General features: G+C 45.0%; 1 protein-coding gene across 8 annotated transcripts in view; it reads right to left on the reverse strand.

The window, feature by feature from the left end:
• BCAS3 (BCAS3 microtubule associated cell migration factor) overlaps positions 1–23,306 on the reverse strand; it is a 300,365-nt gene that overhangs the window by 160,061 nt on the left and 116,998 nt on the right. For all 8 annotated transcript variants that reach the window (XM_066563443.1, XM_066563444.1, XM_066563445.1 and 5 more), the window contains 3 exons: positions 19,560–19,660; positions 15,941–16,137; positions 13,959–14,056 (listed from right to left, as the gene is read on the reverse strand). In XM_066563443.1, the coding sequence (XP_066419540.1) occupies positions 13,959–14,056; positions 15,941–16,137; positions 19,560–19,660 (396 nt within the window). The remainder of the gene's footprint in view (positions 1–13,958; positions 14,057–15,940; positions 16,138–19,559; positions 19,661–23,306) is intronic.

Genomic DNA, 23,306 nt, shown 5'->3' on the forward strand with positions numbered 1-23,306 from the left:
GGGCAAAACATTCCAACAGGTTCAGCAGGGCAGAATTGTAGCAGGCACACTAAGAAATGCCCCAGTAGCTCTTTGAGGCACAAAGGAAAAGTTTTTGTTCAAAATCAGGAATTTCTGGCTGACATATTTCACGTTCCTTTTGGATTTAAAACACCCTGCTCTGAAAGCCACCATTATTCCCAAGTGAAGAAAGAAAAGGGAATTTGCCCCATTTCTCCCCACTCCTCACCCTGCTATTGTCCCCTGTATCTATTTCCAGGAAGCCAGATTCATTAGGGTTAATCTGCCTACTAAATGAATAAACAAAGGATTTCTCTGTCACTGAGGGGCCAGGTGAGCTGATATCATCTTCTAACCCAGAAAATCACCCACAAAAATACAGAGCAGGAAATTACCTGCTGCAATCCCACACCTGGGATCATTTGGCAAGTGCCTTAGAAATGTTGAGTAGATGACTGAAATCAAACTAATTATGTGGGGGTTTTTTAATGCAGATCTTCTATCAGGAGGGAAAAAAAAAAGGTCTTTCTGAAAATGTGATGTAAAAAGGTCTTGAATGTCTTGGTTTACCTCACTTAGTAAAAATGCAGAGAACTTCCCTGGATGAAAATGTTGCAGGATTTGTGTAAATAAAATATTCTGCTTCCTCACTAATGACAGTCACCTCTGGCTGTCTCCAGCAGTGCCCACTGCAGAAACAGCCACGTTTACAAATTGTTGCTGTGAGAATCTAAAGAAAGATACAGAAAAAGGGATCCAATGAAGCTGAGATAAATACAATTTCTAACACCACAACATCCACCTGCCCAGGGAACTCCTCACAGACCCTGCTCCAGGAGCTGTCAGTTCTCACATTTCTGGTGGGTCCCAGCTTTGGGATTTGACACCTGAAGGAGGAGTGGAGATCTGGAAAAGGTTCAGATTTTACTTTCCAGATCTTTGCTTCTTGTGGAGGAGTAAATGAAACCATGGGATGGTCTGGGTGGGAAGGGACCTTAAAGATCATCAATTCCCACCCCCTGCCATGGGCAGGAACATCTTCCACTACCCCAGATTGCTCCAAGCCCTGGACCTTGGACACTTCCAGGGATGGGGCAGCCACTTCTCCAGGAAATACTGACAGGTACCAGGAGTAGGGAGAGGTTGGGGGAATTTACCAAAAAACTCCAAAGATGAGAAAGGAACAAGAATTCCTTCAATGCAGGGTGTGAGCTGGGCATGTGTTAGAGCAGAAAAGGAGCCAACACAGGGGTTAAGAATACAGAAAACACCATGACAAAGGTGAAGACGTGCTCAGCAGCTGTGACTGGAGGCAAGAGGAAAATCTGAGGAAAAATGAAACAAAACTGGGAGAGGTCCCAGGATTCAAAGAAAGAAGGCACAGCTGGGTAGAAACATAGGCACAAAGTCCAAAATTCAGAGCTTGGCAATGCTGCGGAGGAAGAAAGGGCAGGATTTGAAGCTTTGGGCTGAATGCTGCTCCCAGCATTACCCAGTAAAGTGCTCCCTTCCCTCCTGCAAACATGGATTCCATTTGATGCTCCTTCTACAGCAAGCAAGAAGAGATAAATTAAAGCTGAGAACCTAGAGAGGGCTTTGATCCTATTGCCTGGAAATATGTATGAGGATATTTTCTCCAGACTTACTTGTGCTATATATGGGAACCAAATGCTGACTAATCATACAAACCCTCTGGTGCCTGAGCACAGCTGGGATCTGCGCAGAACACTGTCACAAGGGCCCAGGAAAATGGGGAAAACCAGAAAGATTGCTGAGAAAGAGGAGAAAATGGTGATCAAAGGCACTGGAGGCTCCTTTAGACAATAGAGAGAGTTTCAGGCTGCTGAGCTTGAAGATCCAATTGACACATTTATTCTTGTATTACTGAAACTCAACAGGCCAAGTCATGATTATCCCTTTTCCAAGAGAAAAATGATCCTATCTGAGACCTGCTGACTCAGGACAGCAGTAATGGGATGCAAAAGGCTGAATTTTGGTTTATTGGTTCATAGACAGCACCAGCTGGCAGGGATGGAGCCATTTAGAGCTGTTCATCAGGACATGGCCTCACGTCCCAGGCACAGACAGGGGTGGGATGGGGACAGGAGCTCAGATGTGGCATTGTCACTGTGCTGATGGCCAGGGCACAGTCAGGGCTTCAGAGCCTGAGTGTGCTGAGGATATGGGGGTTGCATTTCTCTAGGTACTCCTTATCCTCTGAAGTGGGAGAAACACCAACTCAAAGAGCAGCATCAATTCTTGCTTTTCACTTAAAGTGCTCATCAGTGTGGCATAGCTAATTAATGCTTTCAATAGGTGTTAAAAATTCCTGGTCTGTAAGGCAGTAAATGCATTATGAGCAGGCAAAGGCAAGTGGCTCCAGTTTAGAGGCACAAAGGTGAGATAATGGCCTTCCACATCACTGAACTGTCAAGCTCATTTAGCACAAAGCCTGGCATCTGGAGATTTCAAATCATACAGCCGTTTAAAAATATATAGAATGTTAAATTAAATGACAAACACGGGACATGTCACCTTTTACAGGCAGAAATGTAAAACCAAAGCATATGTTCTCCAACTGTATTTGCTTCAGGATCAGCAATATTTTTGTAACCTCATTAGTTTCTTGACTTGGTTTTAAACATGCAAGGATGGATATACAAATAAGTTACAGGTCCTCCACGTGACATCCTCAATTATAAGTCAATCTTTACCAGCAAAATAAATTAAGAACTGGAAGTTTAACTCTTGTGGAAGGTGAAGACAATGAGGAAAAATTTCTGCAAGCTGCTCGGGATGAAACTCCCTTTGAATCCAAGAGATGAGTGCAAATATCCCTGTTCCAAATCTACATTTCCAAGCACACCCTGTGGCTCTGTGTGTGTCAAACTGTCCCTGCCAACCCCGGGGCTCAGAGGCAGCCATGGACCCAAGCTCTGGCTGTGTGACAGAGCCCAGGCTGTGGCTGGCTCCTCACAGGGAAGGTCTGGGTGTCATCGTGTCCTGTCACCTCTCTGGTGGCAGTGCCACACCAGGGCAGCTCTGTGGGACGAGGGGAAGGTGACAAACCCCAGTTCCCAGCACCATTGGGTACCTCTGCATGGTGCTGCTGCTCTGCACAGCCCAGTTCCATGATCCTGGCAAAGGGGACAGCCCTCACGTGTCCATGGCAAAGGGGACAGCCCTCGGCTGTCCATGGCAAAGGGGACAGCCCTCGGCTGTCCATGGCAAAGGGGACAGCCCTCACCTGTCCATGGCAAAGGGGACAGCCCTCACCTGTCCATGGCAAAGGGGACAGCCCTCACGTGTCCATGGCAAAGGGGACAGCCCTCACGTGTCCATGGCAAAGGGGACAGCCCTCACCTGTCCATGGCAAAGGGGACAGCCCTCACCTGTCCATGGCAAAGGGGACAGCCCTCACCTGTCCATGGCAAAGGGGACAGCCCTCACGTGTCCATGGCAAAGGGGACAGCCCTCACCTGTCCATGGCAAAGGGGACAGCCCTCACGTGTCCATGGCAAAGGGGACAGCCCTCACCTGTCCATGGCAAAGGGGACAGCCCTCACCTGTCCATGGCAAAGGGGACAGCCCTCACCTGTCCATGGCAAAGGGGACAGCCCTCACCTGTCCATGGCAAAGGGGACAGCTCTCACCTGTCCATGGCAAAGGGGACAGCCCTCAGCTGTCCCCTGTCCCCGCTCCCTGTCCCTCCCCGAGCCGTGGCCCGAGCGGGCGCTCTCCCTTCACGCCTTGCACAATCCCTCACTGAAGGGTTATGAAAAGGCCAGAAGTGGGCCAATAAAGCTGGATTTTATTTGTTCATGCACAGCAGTGGGGGAGTGCTGCCTGCTGATGGCACTGAACAGCCCATCCCACCCCCAGTCCTTGTCAGCTCCTGCTGCAGAAGTGGAGCAGCTCTGAGTTCAACAGAGCAGGGCCAGAACAGGGCCACACAGACAGAGCTGGTGCCCTTCCACCTTCCCCTCCTCAGCCCCCAGCAAAAACCATTTTACAGCATGGGGAATATTTGATACCACCTAATGACCACCAATTAATAATCTCATTGAGCCCTGATCATCTTTAAGCTGTGCATCCTCCCAGGACCTTCCTCTGCAGGAACTGTAGGACCAGCACAAACCAACTGCAGTACAATTTAATTTTTTTTTTTTGGTCAGGCAGATTCACAAAGTTTCAATCATATTTCTTTGGAGAGAAAAGAAAAAAGCATGAGCCAAACTTTGAAATTAAATCATGAAATAGTGAAGCACTGCTGGCAGTTCAGCTTACTGGGCATCAAAGTTTAAACTTTGCTTTCAACCTCAGTTTTCCAAACACGCTGTCACTCACCATAATATGGGTTAAAAATAAGAGAAAGCAAAGATGAAATGTAAATGATTTAAATGCATGCATATGTTCTTTTGTAAAATGCATAATGCAGCTGCAAGATTTTTCCTCATATTTTGGACACAAATCAAGGGGGAAATGGTTCACTTACAATACAGTGAATTTTTTATCTAACTTCAGTGCTAAGATGCAGCTCCCTGCAAGCATTTCTCTGTATACTGAGGGTTGGTTTGCTTTTATTTGGGTTTTTTCCCTAGAGTTTAAATACAAACACCAAAACCAAAAGACTACCAGAGCACTTTTTGCTTCTCCAAATTCTTTCACAGCAACTTTCTGCTTGTTAAAAATCCACCAGCAACACAAAAACGTTGCAGATGATCTACAGCCATTTACCACATCTTACATTCAATCACAAGTAAAATCATCCTTATTTTTTAAATATATTTTAAGTGATGGGCAAAAAGTAGAGTACTCAGTGGTTTGCTCAGCATTCCTGCTGTAAATAACAGAGGCAGGGAATGGGAGCAGGGAAAGGAGGCCCTGATTGTCACCATCCTCCTCCTCAGCTGCTCTGGGTGCAAGGAGAGTCCTGGAGGTCCCAGCCTCCAGCTCTGGGGTTTTATTCCTGCTTGGAGCAGCTCACCTGGGATGTCCTCCTTCCAAAGGGAACATGGAGGCTCTGAGTCTCTTCTCTCACGTGAAGCCCAGCACTCCCTGACTTAAACCTGGTGCTGCTCTCCTTGTGGAGGTGAGAACAAGCAGGGCACACTCAGCAAGAACAGACAACATGTTTTCTGTGTGCCCTGCTTGTTCTCACCTCCAGGTGAAAATCCCAATTAATGGGAATTGTAAGGAGCTAGCAAGATTCTTACTGCAGCAGTGCTTTCTGCTTTTTTGCATCAAGGTAAAATTAAGTAGGTAGGACTCTCCTGGAGTGAATAGTCAGGATTCTTTGAGTGCCCCAAAATTCAAAGATGCTACAAATGTGCCATTTCTCACAGCAAAAGCACAAAAGGCATGGAAAGGAAAGGCAGCCCAAAAGGGGATGGCAGGGGCAGCTCCCACTCCTCCAAGCTGTGCCAGAGCCTCACAAAGCCAGCAGCTCTCCTGCAGCCCAGGTGGGCTGTGCCACAGGGCCAGGCAGGGAGCCCTGCCCTGAGCAGATGTGAGGGAGCTCCAGGGAAAGCAGCTGTGCAGGGCCCCAGGCTGCTCCACACCAGGCACAAAGGGCTGCCCTGCTGCTGCTGCTGCTGCTGCAGGGAAATGCCAGGGAGGAAAGGATGGGCAAGCCTGGGATTTCAGGAGAGGATGCTCTGCACCCCAGATGACCTGGGGACACGGGATTTTTGATAGCACTATTACAATCACAGAGCTTATAAAATGTATTTGGAAAGGTTTGTGTGTTGGTTTTGGGATAGGATACCAAGGCCCCAGGAATCCACTCTGAGGTCTTAAATCTGTGGCCAAACTCCAGCAGAAACCATATGTTGTTCATATCAGCACCTTTTGCTTTCCCCCTGCTCCATTTTCCAGGCCTGCATGGAGCAGAGCCCTGGGGCACCGGGGCTCAGGGAGCACCTCTCGCCTGGAGAGATCCCAGGACAATGATGACAAAACCCCAAACCTGTTTTCTGTCCTTGCTGAGTGTGCCCTGCTTGTTCTCACCTCCACAAGGAGAGCAGCACCAGGTTTAAGTCAGGGAGTGCTGGGCTTCACGTGAGAGAAGAGACTCAGAGCCTCCATGTTCCCTTTGGAAGGAGGACATCCCAGGTGAGCTGCTCCAAGCAGGAATAAAACCCCAGAGCTGGAGGCTGGGACCTCCAGGACTCTCCTTGCACCCAGAGCAGCTGAGGAGGAGGATGGTGACAATCAGGGCCTCCTTTCCCCGCTCCCATTCCCTGCTCTCTGCAGCAGCCACTTGCTGGCACCAGCTTTGGCTTTTCAGAGCTCTCCTGGAGCAGTAACCAGCACCCAATTTAGCCTGGGTTGTAATAAAAAGTGAAAGTTAAGAGCAATGCAAGCAGCAGATAAAGAACTATTAAAATCTGCCTGGGGTGATGCCAGGGATGGAGTCCAAGGCAGGGGAGGAGCCACAGCCCCAAGCCAATGGCTGTCCCACAGTGGTGGATAATTAAGGAAAACAAAATATTTTCCATCTGTTTCTTTACCCCTTACGTCACCAAGGCAATAAAATATATACACAAGTGAGCACCAACAGGCTGTATTTCAACTTCAATATAAATATTTATTCCCAGCAGAGAACATCTTTACTCCAGTGAGTAGCCAGGGTGAGGAGGCTGTGATTGGAACACCCTCAAGGTATTAAACTGCACCTTGGAGTAGATGAAATGCCTGGCTAATTTATCATGCCAAACAGCTCAGTTTTATGTGTCATATCTCCAAATCCACGCTTCTGCTCACTCATCCTTATCACACTCCAATGGACAACTGCTAAAACCTGCTCCTTTTGGATTAACAGTGGTGAAAATAAAAAATTACAGCAGGAGGAAGCTGAAAGACAAAAGGAAGGGTCTGCAGAGCCCTGAGGACAAGGGCTGATGCTGTGGAACACCTCCTGGAAAGAGGGCAGGACAAGCTGGAGGATCTCAAGAGGACCAGAACCAGGATCCTGAGGGCTGAAACCATTAACATCTAACAGAGACTGCAGGCCAAAGTGAGAACAAGAAATAATGAGGCTTATTTAGATGTTTTCAAAGCAAACATGGGAAATGGTGAGCAAATACTTTGAAAGATAAAGCCTAATTAATGAAATCACTAAATAAAAATGTCTCTATTATAAACTGATTACAAATAAACCTTTCCCTGAAACAATAGTCACTCCAAAGTCAAATACTCTTTTAGTTTGCACATCCATTTTAAGGCCATTTCAAGCAGTCTAGATTAATAGATGAGCTTAGAATATGTTACAAGCTTATGAAAATATAAAGATTTGCAAAATGCCTCCTTTAAGCAGTGGAGGAAAAGAGCAGAAATGTCAATGCACACGCTGCCTGCAAATACCAGTGGTGTGTTATTTCTGTGCAATCTCTCAAAACACAAGTACAGACACTGAGGTTTCTGGATCTCTTGTAAGTTTAACAGTAGCTGGGAGCTCTTAGATCTCCAGCTATAATAAATATTGTATCCTACAGGAGCCCATCGGGAATCCCAGCTCATGTGTTGCTCCACAGAAGATTGTGGTGTCAGATATGATTAGAATCAACACTTCCCACTTCTTCAGAGCTTTAAAGCTACCTACACACAGCATTAACAGCTGCTAATCAAAGATAATTAAGGGGCACATCAGAATCTCGTATTTAGAATGAGTTTTTGTTAACTAGCACAAAACACCCAGGATAACAAGATTCTTTTTCCCCTCTAAACAAACCCATGGCATTTCTGTGCTCACACCATGCCCCAGCCCAGTGCAATTTTTCAGCTGATGTGAACTGAAGGTGCCTTCTCCAACTGGAAGGTGGTGGCTCACACTTGAGCAGCGAGACACTGCAGGGGCTGCACTAATGGAGCCCTGAACACACGTCAGGCAGGTTGTGTGACACAGGAACAACTGTCTGGGAGCAGCAGCACCGTGCCAGGCACCATCATCAGGGCCCCCGGGGCCCCACTGCAACTCATCTTCCTGGGGAAGGAAAACCCCACTGCCCTGGATTTGGTACCATGCTGGGGAGGTCACAGCTCGCTCGGGGAGCTGGGACACCAACACAGGAACTGCTGGGCCAAAAATCCCCTGGGACAGGTGAACAAGGAGAGCAGCACCCCAGGAACCTCAGCTGCTTAAAGTCAAATTCCACCCAACACAGCAGGGCCTAGAAATTGCTGAGTTTTGATTTTCACTCCCACCACTGAAATCAGATGCACACAGCAGTGGTTTTTAAGCTGATACAGGCTTGGTTTGAAATGCAACCATCTCAGAAGAGATGAACTGCTTCAATCGCTATCAGAGTGCTCAGCTGTACCACAGGCACACTGGGATGAGGAGTCTCCTCTGTCCCTTGCAGGGCAAAGCTGCCCCACATCACCACATTGTGCTGTGGGGAGTGAGCTGCCACCTCCAGAACTGACTAAACCACCCCCAATCGTCACAGGGTGGAAAATTAAATCAGCATCTAATGATTCTGCTGCCTCTCACTCACTGCTCCCATGGCTGTCCTCTCCAGTGTACTTCTCCTGCCTCCAGAAAACACCCACCAGTGTTTGAAGACATTAATGCTGCTCCATGGACCCCTGCAGCTGAGTCTTTTCCTAGTCCAGGCAGTGATCCAGCAGCAAGTGCCCCATCAGGAGTGTCAGGTCATTTCAATTTCTCCTCACATCTCCCCAGTCTATAGGGCATAGCTGTTTGCAGATGTAATCATGGACACTGCACTGCCATCCTGGAGCCTGGCAGAGTCACTTCTGTCTTAAGGCTCTCTTCAAAAATCATCAGATAACATTTTCTCAAATTAGATGAAATAAATCAAGTTGAAAACATTCTAAGTACCAGAATTTTGCATTATGCAGCTCATGCACACACACACTTAGCAAGGCAGATGAGCTGGATGGAGAGAGCAGGGGCATATGTGAGGAAACAAAGATACCTGAGATATCCCACATGCTGTCACTAGTCAGGGAATAATGCATAAAATGTTATGCAAATAGGTAACATAATAAGCATTTTAAATAGATACATTAACAGGATCAGCACAGGAGTTATTCCAGGAAAGAAACATAACTTAAACTCATGTAAATTCAGGCTGACAGGATGAGTAACTACAAACCAAGCAGTGCTGGGTTGGTTTTTCTGTGTTCCTGAACAGGTGATGCCCCCTAAGAGCAGCTTGTTCTCTGCCCATTATTAAAACCTCTCAATTACTGTGAAGAACAGCCCAGGGGCCAAACCCCTTCCTTGCCTTCAAAGCTCAGCATTATCCTCTGCGGCCCAGAGTGCAATCTCTATCTGCCACAACAAACCACCTTTATCCCAGGCAGGTAATTACAGGCTCAGGTCAAGGACTGCAGCCCGGATCCATTTCATGGCAGGGAGCTCAGCAGCCCTGACACCCGAGCTCCTGCAGCAAGGGGAGCCCAGCCCTGGCATTCATTGCCTGTGGCAGCAGGGACAGCCTGGGAATTCACAATGGTGGTGACTTCATCTGCCAGCTGCATTCACACATCTTTACTACCTGAATAACTGATCTGCACTGCTCCCAGGCAGCACTTTGTGCTCTACAGCGTTTGGGAATAAATATTTGATTGTGCATACAACAGAAAGGAGCTCAGATGGTTTAAGGTGTGACAGAATAAGTGTTTATTAAATTCCAAGTGAGAGCATTGCTGGACAGTAAAAATTTGTCCCGTGGTCCGTGCCTCACAGGTGTGGTGATGAGCAATAAAAGGACAACTCCCTCCCCCACAAAGCCCCAGTCAATTCTCCTGTTCATTAAACCCTCTGCAGGCAGAACTCTCTGTCCATGACCAGCCAGTCACACACAAAAGAGAGGGAAGTACTAAATTACAAGCTGATTTTAAGTGGGCATTGATTGAAGTAACCAGAAGAGAGCTTAGTATTGTCAGAGTTTCATACAACAGTAATAAACAATCTTCATTAAAAAATGATGTGTGCATCCCCCTGCAGCACAGCACTCACCAGGTTTCAGTTGAGAACATTAAGGTTCCCCCCACCCCACACACAATTAATGAGGAGGAAAAGAATCCTCAGGATCGTTTTTTCCTCTACAAATTAATTTTATTCATTAAAAAATGCCATTCACTGAAATCCTTCCCACTCAATTTCTGCATTTATTCTAGGCAAGAAAGAAATAGATTTATGATTCTATTCTGTGATCTCCTCCCATCAGGAAAGGAAGAGGTTGATGCAGAAAAAGAGATTAGACAATTCCTCTGTCAATGTTCTCATCCTGCACTAGCAATGCAACCAAATGGGCTGATGGGTAAGTGTCCAGAAGCTCTTTGTGTGAGGGAACAAACAAGGCTTTCCATAGACACACACACAGATGCAGCCACTTCTCTTAAATGAGCAGGACTGAGTCACTGAGCACACCTGAGGACCTGAGCCCACCCCTGGGTGCAGCTGAAGGGAAACACTCAGTGCAGCTGTGTGGGCAAACTCCCTGAGCAGCAACTGCTGCAAAATCCTTTCCCTGGAGCCTTTCCAGCTCTGGAAGCTCAGAGCTGACTGCACAGATATCCTAACCTGCCCATACCCCTCGTTTCTGCATCTCTCATTATTCAGAGAGCCCCACCAGGTTTGTTTTTCAGGTATGTGACACATATGATGTGTATCATCTCCACAGGGCACAGAATGGAAATTCAGAGAGGTGCCTGGTTGGTGTGGGTGTGTAAGGATGTGACCTTCAGCTGCAGCATCACCTGCACACAGGAGGACTCTTTAAGGTTTCTCTTTCATTTCTGGGCTCATAAATAGAACCTGACTTCCTAAGGCTTAACCCAAAGCCAAGCCCAGAGCCCGAGCACAGCTCTGGGGAGGAGGGACAGACAGACACCCTCTGCCTGCTGCTCACAGGGAGCAGCTCCTGCCTCTGCAGTGGTTCTGCTGCTGCATTATCACCAAAGGCTTCCTGCTTTACAGAGATTTAAACTCACTGTTGTCCCCCTTTAACATTTCCAACTGCCAATCTGGAGCAGCATCTGGAATTACCGTGCATTTCATCCTTGAGGCTACATTCTCTCTGTGATGCATATGACTCAAATACGTGCACTGAGGGACAAGTGTCCAGTTGCTTTAGGTGACTGAATTTTTGAAAACTTTTCTTGAAAAAAAATAAACCAGATAAGAGTGTCTTGGGAGAATTTTGAGTTGAGAGAACCAAACTGTAATATACATGTTAAAAATATATCCAAGTAACCTTTACAGATTCAGCCATCCACCTTGAGAATGCCACTGTAAATTTTCATTATTGATAACAGCATTAGAGTTTTGCACTTTTTAAATGAAGACTTTTCCAAGTGATCTTATGAGATTGTCCTTAGCACACCAGTTTTACAGACACACGAGGAAAAAAAAACATGCTTAAAAAAAAACCCAACAAAGCACACAAACTGCTTAATAAATGCAACAACAGAATTGTCACCAAAGGGGGAGAGGGAAGGAAGCTGTTGGGGATGGCAGAAGGATAATGGAGATGATAAACATGTACTTGGAGTCCTTTGATAGGAAGGAGAAGTGATGAGTCAGATAAGCGGAGGCGCCACACGGTTGCATCTCCAAGCAACAGGCAATCAAAGCTCCAGATAACATCTTCATAAAGTGCAACAGGCCCCAGTGCAGGCCCAGAGCTCAACAATCACTTCCTGGTTCAGCTCAGGCAGCAGAAATTTATGACCTACTTAAAAATCCTTCAAACCTAAAAATGTCTTTTCCATAAAGAACATCAGCAACGTGGGAAGAGCAGGAAATGAGAACACTTCAAGTGGTGGACTGGAACACAAAAAGCCAACGCTGTACATGAGTGGTGCTAAAAGCAAACCCTTCCCATCCACAGCTGAGATTAATGGAGTTTTCTGCACATCTCAGAAGTGGGAGGAGAAGAAAATAAGCATAAAATACTCTTCTTTCCTTTGCTGGGCCCTGTTACAAGAACAGTTTGAAATCTCAAAAACAGTGTATGTATTTTCCTTGTGTCTCCTTTACTCTGCAACAATTCACACCCCTAAACCACCACACAATTTAGAAACTGAACCCCTAAGGCTCTGCATGGGAAAGAGTGAGGATCAGGCAATACAAATCCTGCAAAGAGATGCTAAAATCCCTGAATCAAAAATCAACTCCAACCCAACCTGTCTGGATGAAGTAAATAAAATTCTGCCATCAGCATGTCCCTGACAAAAGCCATGTATTGTTTACAAGAAACTTATGAAGTGTTATAACCAAACTGAGTCACTGCTGCACAGTAAATATATTCTCAGTGTCCTAACAATGTATACAATGGATTTTGGCAATTTTAATATAGACACACATGTTAAAGGCATTACAAATGAGGCTTCACCACATTCACATGAGTCAGTTCATATTAAAGCCCCATCCACACCTGAGGAGAAGTTGTTCAGCATGGAAGGGGCACAGCTCTGTGTGTCCATTGTTTCTGCTGTAGATGGGGTAACACAGCTTCAGGAAGGGCCACAGTTACAGAATGATACATTTCAGAATTACTGCACATCCCTGTTACAGGTGAAGGCACTGCTCCTACACAGGAGGGAAAATCCCCACCCTGATAATGCTGATATCTGCCTCTGTATCAGCTGATAGTGAGGCACAGCTCTGCCATTAATCACTGAATCTCAAGTGTCACGTATACAGCCTGAAGCACTCCTGTGATTCCAACTTGGAACCTTTTACAAGCAATAAGCATAGATGAACTAGGCAAAAAAAAAATCATAACTGATGCATTAATATTTTCTTCTGTATCAAACAATTATTTTCAAAATTACTTTGCCATGCAGTAAAACAAACAAAATTCCCCTTCAATAACCAACACCAGATGTTTGTCTAAGCCCAACAGGAATTAATTTAACAACTTTTAAATATTTGAAATGGAATTTATAAGGACAATTCTCAATATCCAAAGTAAATGTGGTTACTATTGAACTCTGTTATAAACACATATATGAAATATCCTGTAATACCCAAATAAATTCATTTGGCAAACAATGAAGTATCTTGGACTCAGCATTTATATCAAACAGCAAACAGAGTCTGAAACAGGAGCTTTTATTTTAACTCTCTTTAAACCAACCTTCAGAAACCCCTTTCTGTATGTGTTACAGTCTCTTTTTACAGTTTAACCTCAATCCAATCAGGAGTCTCCAGGGATTTTCAAATCACTGAAGATTAAAATCCTCTCCGACTTGACTGTTTGACTAATGCTATGTGTTTAATAATTCTACTTGTGAGAGATTTTATTTGACAAAATCCTGCTGTGTGGACCCTCAGACACTGCACAGCTGCAGTGGAACATAAAGCTCTGCTGCTGCCCTTGTTTCTTTAGACAGGCTATTGCCCAGCATTGAGGGGAAAAGAGAACTTTATAGTACATCTATTACTCTGTTGATATTAACACAACCACTGTAGTATTAAATCTACACACTCTTTTCAGAGCAGAGCAGTGAAAATGTGCCTATAACACAAACATAGATAAACTCTCCTGTTGTCCCAACTGCTCACAGAAATCAATTACATTTATGATTACATTTCAATGAAAGCTACTTTATAAACGAGCTGGACCTGTAATATTCTATGCTTTAGGCATTCATTAATAAAAGCATTTCAGTGTTAGTATTTGTAAATGTTCTGCTTTTTAGTTTAGGCAATTTTTAGCATTCTATAGCTCATGTTAAACTTTACATAAATACGTGTCCAGACCTTACCACAATGCTGTGACTTCACATTTGAGTGGTAAGAGGAGGGGGAAATAAAAATCATCGTTATGGCAGGATTGAGTATTTGTATGAGACAGCACTTACCCTGTGGTGCAGAAAATCAGGACAGCTCTGATGGCAACAATTAGCACACATATTACCAGCCAAAACCAAAGAGCAGGTTGATGATATGGAGCAGAAAACGAGGGTGTTCCTACCTGAAGTAGCATCGATGACCGTGGAGACGCCGCGCCGGTCGGCCGCGGGCCGCGGGGACCCCGGCATGCTGACGGGCTCTGAGCGCACCGGCTGGATCCTGGGGAGCACACACAGACCACAGTGAGCCAGGCTGGAGAGCAGCCTGAGCATCATCCAGTCCTACCCATGACCTGCCACCTCCTCATCAACCAAACCATGGCAAACTGAGTGCACACAAACCACTGAGCCAGGCTGGAGAACACCCTGAGGGTCATCAAATCCAACCCCTGACCTGCCACCTCCTCATCAACCAAACCATGGCAAACTGAGTGCACACAAACCACTGAGCCAGGCTGGAGAACAGCCTGAAAACCATCCAGTCCAACCTACAACCTACCAGCTCCTCATCAACCAAACCATGGCACTCAATCCATACAAATCACAATGAGCCAAGCTGGAGAACACCCTGAGGGTCATCAAATCCAACCCATGACCTGCCATCTCCTCATCAACCAAACCATGGCACTGAGTGCACACAAACCACTGAGCCAGGCTGGAGAACAGCCTGAAAACCATCCAGTCCAACCTACAACCTACCAGCTCCTCATCCACTAAACCATGGCACTCAATCCACACAAATCACAATGAGCCAGGCTGGAGAACACCCCTGAAGGTCATCAAATCCAACCCATGATCTGCCATCTCCTTACCAACTAAACCATGGCACTGAGTGCCACGTCCAGTCCTACTCTGAACAGGTCCAGGGCTGGTAACTCCACCCCTCCCTGGGCAAACGATTCACAGCCACCACCTGGCCACAATCCCACCCAAACGAGAATCACCTGGGACAAGCAGCAATTTCATTGTGAAATGGCTTAAAAGCCGTTGGAAAGTTCTGGTTTCCCTTGATTGGTGCAGCTGAGATTGGGATAATCTGCCCAGAGACTCAAAGTGGGTATTCCCAAAGAATGGCTCAGATGGGAGCCCTCAGGAAGCCTCAAAGAAAGGAAAAAGCTCACCCTACCCAAACTTGGTTAAAAAACCTCCATTGCCCTCCTCAAAAGCAGAATTTTAAAGACCCATTTGTAATTGTTGGTTCCTTTTGTAACATAGATTGGTATTATTTTTTTTATTTCTGCTTTCTTTCTGCATGTGCATGAATCTATATATATTTATATTAAAAAAAAAAATTGACAGCCACATCCTTACTTGTGGCAGTAATTACACCCAAATAAAAATCACACATTTCAAACCATGGATTTCCAGTCCAAGGACAATCTGCCCACTTTTCATGGGATAAGTCATATTATCCATCTCTCTTGCTTTACTCCTAAGAGTTTCACAGTCCCAAACAATCCAAGTCCCTACCACAGAACTTTGGACTTCAAATCACATGCAGAGTCAGGAGCATGGAAATTTGTTAAATCTGGAGTTACTGGGCAGGACACAAACACTTGGAGCATAAATCTCTTCTACAAATCACCAGTAAATGTAAACCCACAGTTGCCTTCACTCTCCTTCCTTCCCTTCCCTTCGCCCACCCCCTGTCCCCATTTCCAAATCAGCTAATGTCCAAAACCAGATGAATTAAATACATGAAAAAGAATTACAAGGAAGGAAAAAAAGGAGTGGGAAAAAATAAAAACAGGGAGGAGGAAAACGTTCCAGAAGTTCACTTACTGTTCCAACACACTGACCGCTGTCTAAATTCATGGCACAAAGCTCCCACTCACGTCTGAGAAAATGAATTTATTAAGCAATGCAGAAACTGTGAAAGGCAAGAGGACACTGAGCAAGGCCAGCAGACTTTGTGCTGTCTTTGCCTGCCATGAGCCCAAGAAGGGACAGCAAAAGGAATCGGAGCTGCTCGGCCTGGATGGGTTTTTCTCACTGGTGCATCACGCGCTCTTCCAAGACGTTCCTCTGGACAAGCCTGATAAAAACTGTGACACATCCTACACACAGCAAGTGTCAGACAGCTGGGAATTGGTTTTATTGTTACCTGAGGCTGTTGAGATCGAGATCATCCGTGTCAAAGTCCAGGAGAGGCTGGGGGGTGTCGCTGGGCCCGTGGGACTGCAGCACGGAGGAGCTGGAGGAGATGACGGTGGTTTGGCCCGAGGGGTGGATGGTTTTGAACTGGAACTGAGGGCCCATCCACAGGCGTCGGTGAGGCCCCGTGTGAGTCACAATTTCCACCTGTGGGAGGGGACATGGGCAGGGATTAACACAGAGCTGCAGCTCCAGATAATGAGGGGTTCTGTGGTGGTGTCCACAGGGGTCCCAGGAGGAGGGAAGAGATGAGGATCTGACTCCATGCTTCAGAAGGCTGATTTATTATTTTATAATGTATATTATATTAAAATGATATTTTAAAACTATACTAAAAGAAGAAAAGATTTCATCAGAAGGCTAGCAAGGAAAGGCAAAGAAAAGAATGATAATAAAATCTTGTGACTGACCAGAGAGTCTGAGACAGCTGGGCTGTGATTGGCCATTAATTAGAAACAACCACATGAGACCAATCACAGATGCACCTGTTGCATTCCACAGCAGCAGATAACCATTGGTTACATTTTGTTCCTGAGGCCTCACAGCTTCTCAGAAGAAAAACCCTGGCAAAGGTATTTTTCAGAAAACATCAGGGCTCCAGGGTTCCTTTGGTGTGCTGGACTCCTGGAATCCCGCTGCTCTCAAGTGAGAAGGGTGCTCTGAGCCAGGGTGTTTGGAGGAATGTTTAACAAAGCAAACTTGGGGATGTCTTTGCTGGAGAATGATGTTACAGTGAAAGCCAAGAGCTTCTTGCAGAGATTTGAAAGCTCATGAACCATCAGCCTCAGGACACTGAACTCCAGTTCTTAAATTGTTCTAAAGATCAAAGCTTCATCCTGGCCACCACTTCACCTGATCCTGTTCTTTCCTTCCCTTGCCATGATGAAATACACCCCAAAACTCAAATGCCATGACTGAGAGGGAACACATGAATCTGCATGGAGCAGAGAGAGGAACCAAGGGCCCACAGCCCCAGACATCCCCATCCCAAGCAGGGAGGGAAGTACTTCCAGAGAGCTCCTTCCAGCTTTGTTACAGCTGCTTTGTCAAAGTTCTCAGCTTAAATTGCTTCCCATGGATCCAGTGAGAGCTGGATGGTAAATCACAGCTCCTAATTCCTGTTGGCACATGAGAGGAGAGGCTGGCACAGAGCATCTTGTGGGAAGCACAAGATCCATAACCCAGAGCCATGGGAAGAGTGCTGGGACGAGCCCAGGTCATGCTCAGCATAGAAACACAGCCATGGATGTGCCACACACAAACACATCCATTTAACCAAAATTCTGACAATTCAACAGAAGTAGGGTGTTTGTGATCAGGAAAACTGTAAATAAAAGGGTAAACAAAGCATACAACTTCTGTAATCAACAGAAGAGAATCATTAAGGCTGAAAAGATCATGCAATACAAGATTAAAAATCAAAAAGAGCTTTTAAAGATCAGAAAAAAGAAAGACAAAATGAAAATATTAAGCTCTGGTGAACTCATACTTCTAAAACAGAAAATAGACTATAAAGTACCTATCAGTTTCTGCTAAAACAACAATCAGCTTCACAGCAGAAATGCAAATTAGCAGGGAATTCATGAGAACGGATTTTTGTACAGGTACACAGATGCATACCAGCAGTGATTCTCCATCTTCAAGGAGCAATTTGAAACCCTGGCTGATGTCAGTTCTCTGCTAATGTCAGCCAACAACCACAGCCCATGCAGCTCTATTTCCATCTTTGCATTTAGCTCAGCCTAACTCAGCTTGGCTGCAGCCCTTTCTGAGGCAAGTAGCTTTTATGTAGCAGTGTAAATTAGGCCACAGATAAAGTAATCTGTGTATTTTAAGCTTGAAACCATCAGTGTCACAGAGCCGAGAGGTAAACAGATGCCTCTGCAATTTTACTGAGGCTATGGCCAGATGTTCCTATTCACTCTCCTGTTGTGTGCAGGACAAACATATTGTATCTACTTCCCACTGACAGCACACATTACCCACTGTTCTAATTGAAAAGTTGAAGTGAAGGGCGGTGTGGTTTCACTGCTTGCTGTTGCTGTTGATAACAACACTTTAATTTTGAAAAACATCCTTGCACTTTAGGCTTAATCTGAAGTGGCTGGCTCGGGGACAGCCAACGCTGCTGTGCTCCAAGGGCTCTCATCACTCCTGCTCTCAGCAGGAATTAAACATTCCAGGAGCATTCTCAGAATTAACCCTGTTCTGTGACATCACTTGGGATTTTTATTTCCTTTTATAAATTTATTCACTCTTCTAGAGGGATGGATGTGGTGAAGTTCGAGCAGTCTAAGGTTCTGTTGACATCTTGTATCTTCCAAGAATTAGTAATAAACAAACAGCCATAATGTAGGTTTGCCATAATCTCTTTTTCCCTAAGGTTCCACCAGAACAATAAAATAAGGAAATACCTCCAAACAGTCCTGGAGAGGTGGAAAACTACAGGTGAAATCTGCTCCCAGTGAGCTCAGAGATAAAATTCCTGTTGACTGCCCTGATTGAGAAGTTTCATCATCTTTGTGCTCTGAGAAATCACACACAGCACAAACAAATGAGACACCTCAATGTGCAGCCACATCTGAAACCTCAGACAGGTAAATGAATTCCCATGACTGGATTCCCCAGTGAAGGCTCCTCCTGGACAGGTCCATGTGGAAACCTAACCTCTCATTTCAGGAAAAAGCTGTGTATGATTTATTCACCAGTGGGAGAAGCAAATCCCATCCATAAATATTTCATATTTATGCCATACACCCCAGCAACACATTTAATGCATCACTCCCATAACAACATTGTTCTTAAACCAGAGGAAACCCACCTAATTTGTCAGGGTGAATTCCATGGATCAGGTACCTTGTAATTGCTTTGGCAAATCCAGAGCATTTGTAAATTTTATTTATTTATTTAACTCTAACCTTTCATTTCTAACAGGAACTAATTCTCAGTGTATTATTCATGACCTACATTCTTACACTGAGGTTCTGAGCCAAATGGTCAAGTATTTACTGAGTTCTTACAGAGAAGCTTCATTGACTGAGACAAAGCAAGATTGGATAACAAGACAAAGATTAGACCTAAAGATATAAAAATCCTCCACCAAGCATGATAGTTTTAAAGCAATAGAATATTTATATCTGGCCAGAAGTCACAGGAATTCTCAGTAGGAAATGATAACCAGGGAAGGAAGGAAGTAAACCAGCTCCTGCCCCATTTTTATGGTCAAAGGAAGGTCACCACCCAAAAGGCACCACCATCCTGCCAACTTCCTTCATCCCTGCCCCAAATGTGCATGCCAGGAGACAAAGGGAGGCAGGTCACTTGTTATTGCCAGCTGAAACTCCCCACTTCCTGCTGAGCTCCCCAGGGGTGTGAGTGTGTCAGGAATGCTGGGGCTTTGTCTGCTTTGGCACCATCAGACCCATACCCACAGCCACAGTGGACTCAGTTTTACACACAGCAACACCCTGGCTGCTGGAAGGTTACTTCCCACTTGGAGGAAAGTTGGGAATTTTGCTGCCAGAGTCTCCCACTGCTGTTCTGCTGAGCTGGAAGGCCCCAGAGCCTACCTGGGACAGCCACTCCTCATCCTCCTGCCCGCTGTGGTCGGAGGCCAGGCTGTCGTAGGACTCGTGCCGGGTGATGGGCCCAGGGCTCCCTGGAGGCACCACTGGAAAAAACCCACAGAACACAAATCAGACTTACTGCTGAATGCTTTATTAAAAAAAAAAAAAAGCTTTTAAAATGAGTTAATGGCACAGCAATGTATGTTTTCCTGAGGATTTACAGTACACTCTGAATATGAAATCACAGCACCCGCTTCTCTTCCTTGAAGTTTGTACTTGAAACCAAAGCACAAACCCATTATTTTGACCCATTTTGCTGCTGTCCCCATGCTCCCCACATCTCCTGGCTCCCTGAATCCTTCTGCCTGTTTCAGAGAGCACAGCTGATCAACTGCAGGCTTTCCTGTTACTGAACTCCCTTACAAACTGCATGGCTCCAGCAGATGGTTTTGCTTTCAAACCAACAGGAACTTTATGGACTGATCTGAATTTTTTTTTTTTGTTCTTTCTATCCCAGGGGCAACTACCAGAGCTGTCAAGATTAGGGAAGCTGCAAAACCAGAGCCTAGGGAGCAGCATCCCCCCTGCCTGCTCGCTGCATTTCTCCCTTGGGGAATACTTTTACATTTTACTGGAGATTCAAGATGGCTTTACAGTGAGAAAGAAATTTGAAAAAACAACAGAAAAGCTGAACAAATGATTCGTTTTGGTGCTGCCCTGGAAGCCTTTCCCTGAGGAGTCACAGGTCTTGTGTTTCCACGCAGCTTCTGAGAGCAGCATTAACTCTTTGCAGCCAGGAGTGATGAAATGCTGAGCTCCATGGAGCAGCTCAGCCTGGGAGTTCACCAGCAGGGCAGCGGTGATAAAGGCTCAGCTGAGGTCAGCCCTCAGCCGTTTATTTGGCTGTTTAATAAAGCAGCATTTCTGTGCCACACCTAGCACAGAAGCAGTTTGGAGGGGCTGGTTGGGATGGGGGATCCCCAATCCCACCATTCCCAGTGGGGATGTGCAGTGTGCTGGGAGAAGTGACCTTATCAGACAAGCGATCCTGGCTGGACATCTGCCATCCCTGGGCTGCTTCTTACACATGTTCATATGGGCAATCTTTCCAAGCTAAAAATGCCCTTGGGTTTGTAGGAACAAACACAGCGCAAAAATGCAAAGCCCCTTTTCCTCTTTTCCCCCTTTTCTGGGCACACACCTCTCACATCCACATCAAGTTCCAAGATGAGAGATTAATTTAACCCTGGAAGGACATTTCCAGGAATTTGAGTAATCTTTTATCTTCCAGCTTAATTCCTTGAAAATCTGAATTCACACTGGAAATTACAACAGATTCTCACTCATCAGTGAGGTTATTCTGATGCTGCAACACAGAATATTTTAAATTTCTGAAGAATTTCCCAACCATGCAGGATAACAAATAAAAAAATTCCAATTCTTGCAAAGCTTTGTAGCGAGTGTTTTTTACTGGTTCTCCTGTAATTTCTCTTTCATTGGGAAAAGTCCCAAATGGAGCAGACACAGAGCAGGAGCAAGAAAGCCTTGGCTGCACAGAGATATTTTACTGCAATTGCAGGTGGTTTGTACCTTCCTAAAATAATCAATTCAATGCCTTGTGTCTGAGCTATGCTAAATTTTAACTTGTTCTCACACCAACATCTGGAACAAACACATCAAATATCTGCAACTGAGTTTGTTTAACCTAGAAATGCAGAAAGTGAAAAAAGTACAAAAAAAAAAAGTGCTTACTAAAAATCTAAGGTGAGAATTCAAACATACAACTTCTGTCTGACAGTATGATGGGAGATGAGTTCCTACAGTTTGCTTATTAAATGAATCCAAAAACGAGCATTCAAGGACACTTCTGAAAAACTGAACTGATACCTATAGCAAAAATCAGCTTTGCCATCAATACTTGGGAAAAAGGATCTTTGAGCTGCTCAAAAGGAATAATGGCACCTTCACTCCCTGTCCTGCTTCAAGGCTCCCTTCTCTGCACTGGCAGCACTGATGTTACCTTTAGATTGAGGGAGGGCTGTATCTGGAAAAAGCACATTGCAAATGAAGTTATTTGTGATAATTGTTAGTGCCAGGAAAACTGCACAGAAGGGACTGGGAGACACAAGTGTCACCAGGAGCCAAAGCAAAGGCTGAAATCCAGCAGAGCTGATATTCCTCTGCAGTTCCAGACCTGATTCACACAGCTCCATGAATAAGCATGAAAAACCCCCCTCACTGTTTAGAAACTTCTCCTTGATATTTACTGACAAGTAGAGAAAACAAACAATTTGAATTAATCTCAAATAATTTGCACAGACATTCCTGGCACATGAGCAAGACCTAGATAAATACACATTGGAGGAATATTGGAATTAACACACAGTGGGTTTGTTCATGGATGGGCTAATTAAACAATAAATACCTAAAGCTAAGACAAATCTTCCTTCAAGGATTATAAATTATCATCTTTCAGCAGCATAAAAGTGTTGGAACAAAGAACCACTGCAGTTCAATTGTAGTGTGTGCACTTATGGCTTTAATTTGGGAACAATAAATCATTAGTTTTACTTAGTTTTGTGTACTTCTTGAACCAAAAGGTTTTAATTTTCTCATTTATAGAAATAAGCTTTGCACAATTCAATTTAATTGAGAGTTATATATGAAATTGCCAATGTGCTCTTCTCTAAGGGCTGCATGTTTGTCCAAATTAAGAGCAAACAAAGGCCTTTGAGCACCACAAAGCCTGTTTGTTTGGTGCTGCCTGCCGTGCACATGCCTGCAGACACCCAGAGAACTTGCCTCCTCCACCCCCAGAATTATAATTTAATATAATTAACATTAATAATGTCAAATGAGTTTCTAAAATGCAGTAGGAACAGGTCAATGTACCCTTTACTAACCCCTCCAGTCTCCAGTGATGTCTGTGGTGAACAGGTACACAGGATAAAAATGATATATACCTTATTTTCATAAGAACCCCACCCTAACACCTGATTTTGATGCTTTTTCTCTGGTTCCTCAGTTACATCTAGGTGGTGTAGAGACCTGAGGCAATCACAAGTTTCTCAACAAACTTCAGGAGTCCTTGTGCTGGAAAATTCAGCTGCACAATTTGAATTATTTCCTTCATGCCTTTGTTCCATGGCATCACCAGCAGGATGCGATGGTTCTGGTTCAGGTCTCCATGGAACCACTCCAAATTCACCACATTCACCTTTTTCCCCTGTTACTGATGTGATCTCAGCTCTGTCAGGGGTGGTTTTGGTGTCCCACAGTTCTGGAGCTCACATCCAGCACGCGCTTTGTGGGTTTGTGTCAGAGCTGGTGCTCTGTGCCTCTGGCTCTACCTCTGCTCCAGTGTGACAACAAAGCAAAGGGCAGGATTTCATTTTGGGCAGAACACTCACTGCCATGTTAACAATAAACTGTTTGTAGGCTGGAGATATGCTCCATGTAACTTTTCTTGTGGCTGCACGTTACTGAACAAAGTTCTGGTTTTAATGCAGTTTTCAGCTTGTAAACTCCCACAGGAGCATGGCACGCAGATTAAAATATCCTCTTTTACCCAAAACTACTCCCTGCTCATTTTTTTCCTGTTAGTTCTTTCTGAGATTCTCATATGCATAAATATAATAAAATTAAGCTAAAAAAGGGCTATAAAGCAGGAGTTTAGCCAGACTGACAGTTACTCCACACCACCAACTGATTGGAGCTGGATTCATTCATTACTTGTGTACTGTCCACACA

The sequence above is a fragment of the Molothrus aeneus genome, chromosome 20, assembly GCF_037042795.1.
Source record: "Molothrus aeneus isolate 106 chromosome 20, BPBGC_Maene_1.0, whole genome shotgun sequence".
Classification (NCBI taxonomy): Eukaryota; Metazoa; Chordata; class Aves; order Passeriformes; family Icteridae; genus Molothrus; species Molothrus aeneus.